We start from the raw sequence: 3921 nt of genomic DNA on the forward strand, positions 1-3921 counted from the left end.
GCATCGTGAAGGCTGTATCATGATACAGATCGTACCCGCATTCATCCCACCCCTAGTCAGCGAGCTCAGTTATTAACTTCACCTCCGAACGGCACTCTCGAAGCAAACCAAAGCGTTCACTGTGATATTTACCCGTTCCATCTCCTTATTGCCGGGCAGACAACTTGCGGAGCAGACCGAGCGCAGTTTGGACGACCATCAGTTTCGGCTGTCGCGCAGGAGCGTAGACCTGCAGTCTGCTGAGAAAACTATACAGGATCTGCGTGCGTCGCTAGGTGCGTGCCGTTCTACGTTCGTTATGTTCTGTGGTGTTCGTTCTGTCTTGTCTGCGTGTGTCTAGGAGTGTGTCGTTCTCTGTTCGTTATGTTCTTTGGCGTTTATTCTATTTCCTTTTCAACATCTCATTCAGTGCGTGGTACTAGGTGCGTGCTGTTCTACGTTTATTATGTTCTGTGGTGTTCATTCTATTTCCTTTTCAACATCTCATTCAGTGCGTGGTACTAGGTGCGTGCTGTTCTACGTCTTTATGTTCTGTGGTGTTCATTCGATTTCCTTTTCAACGTCTCACTTGCTGCACCAATGAAACAAAAATCTGCCACTGCTAGAGGGTTTGCGAGGATAACTAACCCGTGAACTACCGACATTTCTACACGATAATTGCTCATACATTTAAATCGATATTGCAATCAAATCGCCCCATAAGTAGTTAACGGTGCACCCGTGAATGACGGTGCACTCGTGAATGACGGTGCACACGTGAATGACAGTGCACATGCGTTTATGCAGATGGTTCTGAGAGGACGGTCGTCGAGCTACGAGGGGAGGTGTCGACGCTGCGTGCCAGGGTGGTGACGCTGGACCGGGAGAAGGACTCCCTCCAACTGGACGGCGACGACAAGAGCGAGCGACTCGAGTTCGTGAACCAGGAGCTCAAGGAGAGAGTACGTTTCATGTTCAGCGTGCGTGCGTGCGTGCGTGAGCGTGTGAGCGCGTGCGTGGGGATGAGCGTGTGTTTGTGTGCCGATATGATGAGTAATGCGTGTACGTAACATGGTTTTTTTACGTGCTGTATGATCTTGTCAGAGGGTTTTTTAACAGATTTTCATTTCCTGCGCCAGATTTTCATATGTAGATTTCGAAAGCCTTGCAACATTCTCGTACTTTCACATATCTGCACGGCAGACAGAAGTTACGACTGACAGCTATAGGGAAATAACATTCCCATTGCCAGTTAGTTAGTTCTGTTTAGGAGTTCCCTATTAAATGTTCATTCATAGTACGATATAGTTTTCTATAGCTTGGTGCCTGTGTGTCCAGAAGGTGTGCGGCGAAGCTAGCGCGGTGGCTAGCCCATGGTTAACGTTTGCTATCTGTCACGTGTAGGAGACAAAGATAATAGAATGTAAGGACAAGATTCATGAGCATAAGCTGAACATTGAGCACCTAACTGAAGCACTATCAGCGAAGGACCGAGAAATAAACAGTCTAAAAAGACAGGTAACGGAAAAAACTACAGTCGTCCTATTATTTGATCTTTTTATACTTACTTTGATTGTTAGTGTGTTGGCATACTAATGCTCTTCTATATTCGTAATGACTTTTCGTCATTAAATTATGTCACATTTACTTTAAATGTCTTAAGTAAGCTATAAAATCAGCATAAAGGCATAAATTTATTAATGTATTTTAATTCATTTTGGCTGCAAATTATTTTAAATAATTAATTATAATTTAATTATATTATTTTTAATTTTATTAATGATCATGGTTTCAGGTTGATACTACAAACCAAGACGTCAATGACACGTCGCGAGCGCGTGATATAGTCAACAAAGAGAACATGAGACTCAATGAAGATCTGGAAGCCATGGCGAAGGAAAATCAAACGATTAACAGTGACCTACAGTTGGTCAATGAAGACAGAGAACACCTCAAGTTACAGGTGAAGCCTAAAAAGTTTTAATCTACATCACAGCTGTACGACAACAATGTACTACAACATTGTACTACAACAATGTACTACAACAATGTACTACAACAATGTACTACAACAATGTACTACAACATTGTACTACAAAATCGTTCAAAATGAGGTTGTAAATTCTAGCACAATAGCAGTTGTTAAGCAAATAGCAAATTAACAGTAATATTTACATGTTTTTTCAGAAATGTTCATGACTGGCAATTCATTACTACCAGTATAGCAAACGTCAATTCGTTATTTTTCAATAGACTTACGAATAAAATGAGCACACGCGCACCGATACGGAAACATATGCGCACACGAGTGCCCGCACGCACGCACGCACGCACGCATGCACACACACACACACACACACACATACACACAAACGTACACACACACACACACACACATATTTCCGTCATAATGCGTAATCAATACCCGCATTATCACGAGCATTGTTTATACCGTGCTCGCTCGCTTAGCGGGCATTCCGCAGCACGCGCGCATAACATGACACTGACCGCTCTGCACAGGTGAAAGAGTACATCGCGGAGGTGGCGAGAGTTCACGACCTGCTCGCGCAGAAGGAGCAGGAGCGCTACGAGCTGCTGCAGCAGTATCGCTCGCTCTGCGAGACCGCGCAGGAGATCGAGAGCCAATCGGAGGTGCTCAGCTCTGAGGCTTCGTCGGCGCGGCTCGAGATCGCCGCTAAGGACATCAACGTGAAACAGCTGATGGAGCGAAACACCCAGGTTGAGAGAAATCTGCAAGAGGTGGCTAGCAATTTTTCCATCGCTCTTTGTTGTGTGTGTTGGGGGTGGGATGAAGTCCGGGAGGGACGCATGGATCCTTAAGAGTTTTTTTTGTTATTGCACCATTTGTTTTATGTTTGGGGATGTAATAAAGTCGGGGATGGATCGTGGATCCTTGAGTTTTTTTTAGTTATTTCATCATTTGTTGTATGTTGGGTGGTGTAATGAAGTACATGAGAGAAGTCTGCAAGAGGTTTCTAGCGATTTTTGTCGCTCTTTGTTTTACGCGGGGGTGTAGTGAAGTCTGCAAGAGGTGGCTAGCGATTTTTGTCGCTCTTTGTTTTACGCGGGGGTGTAGTGAAGTCTGTAAGAGGTGGCTACCGATTTTTGTCGCTCTTTGTTTTATGCAGGGGTGTAGTGAAGTCTGCAAGAGGTGGCTACCGATTTTTGTCGCTCTTTGTTTTACGCAGGGGTGTAGTGAAGTCTGCAAGAGGTGGCTAGCGATTTTTGTCGCTCTTTGTTTTACGCGGGAGTGTAGTGAAGTCTGCAAGAGGTGGCTAGCGATTTTTCCATCGCCTTTTGTTATATGTTGGGGGGTGTAGTGAATTCCTTGAGAGAAGTCTGCAAGAGGTTTCTACTGCTGGCGATTTTTGTCGCCATTTGTTGTATGTTGGTGGGTGTAGTGAATTCCTTGAGAGAAGTCTGCAAGAGGTTTCTAGCAATTTTTGTCGACTTTTGTTGTATGTTTGGGGGGGGGGTGTAGTGAAGACTGGGAGAGAAGCGTAGATCCTTGAGAGTTTTTTTCGTGATTTTCACCATTTGTTTTATGTTGGGGGATGTAATAAAGTCCGGGAGGGAAGCGTGGATCCTTAGAGTTATGTTAAGATTTAGCGATTGGATGTAAATATTCTGTAATCTCTACTCCCACGCAGCGCCTGGCCATCTATTGACCTGTAAGTTGTGGTCACCCGTTGGTCTCTCTCGCCCCCGCACACATCACGACGACACTCAGCGTGCGTACGAGGCGCAGATCGCCTCCTCTCTCTCTTTCTCTCCTCTCTCTCACCCTCTCTCACTCCCTCTCTCTCTCTCTCTCTCTCTCTCTCTCTCTCTCTCTCTCTCCTCTCTCTCTCTCTCTCTCTCTCTCTCTCTCTCTCTCTCTCTCGTCTCGTCTCTCTCTCGTCTCTCTCTCTCTCTCTCTCT

The 3921-nt window shown here is 45.2% G+C and overlaps 1 protein-coding gene across 1 annotated transcript in view; it reads left to right on the forward strand.

Moving 5' to 3' along the window:
• LOC106812052 (centrosomal protein of 135 kDa-like) overlaps positions 1 to 3921 on the forward strand; it is a 44247-nt gene that overhangs the window by 29821 nt on the left and 10505 nt on the right. The window contains exons 22-27 of the mRNA XM_014815816.1: positions 160 to 275; positions 787 to 941; positions 1384 to 1497; positions 1775 to 1942; positions 2500 to 2739; positions 3129 to 3151. Of these exons, the coding sequence (XP_014671302.1) occupies positions 160 to 275; positions 787 to 941; positions 1384 to 1497; positions 1775 to 1942; positions 2500 to 2739; positions 3129 to 3151 (816 nt within the window). The remainder of the gene's footprint in view (positions 1 to 159; positions 276 to 786; positions 942 to 1383; positions 1498 to 1774; positions 1943 to 2499; positions 2740 to 3128; positions 3152 to 3921) is intronic.

This window comes from Priapulus caudatus, unplaced genomic scaffold, assembly GCF_000485595.1.
Source record: "Priapulus caudatus unplaced genomic scaffold, Priapulus_caudatus-5.0.1 Scaffold604, whole genome shotgun sequence".
NCBI lineage: Eukaryota > Metazoa > Priapulida > Priapulimorpha > Priapulimorphida > Priapulidae > Priapulus > Priapulus caudatus.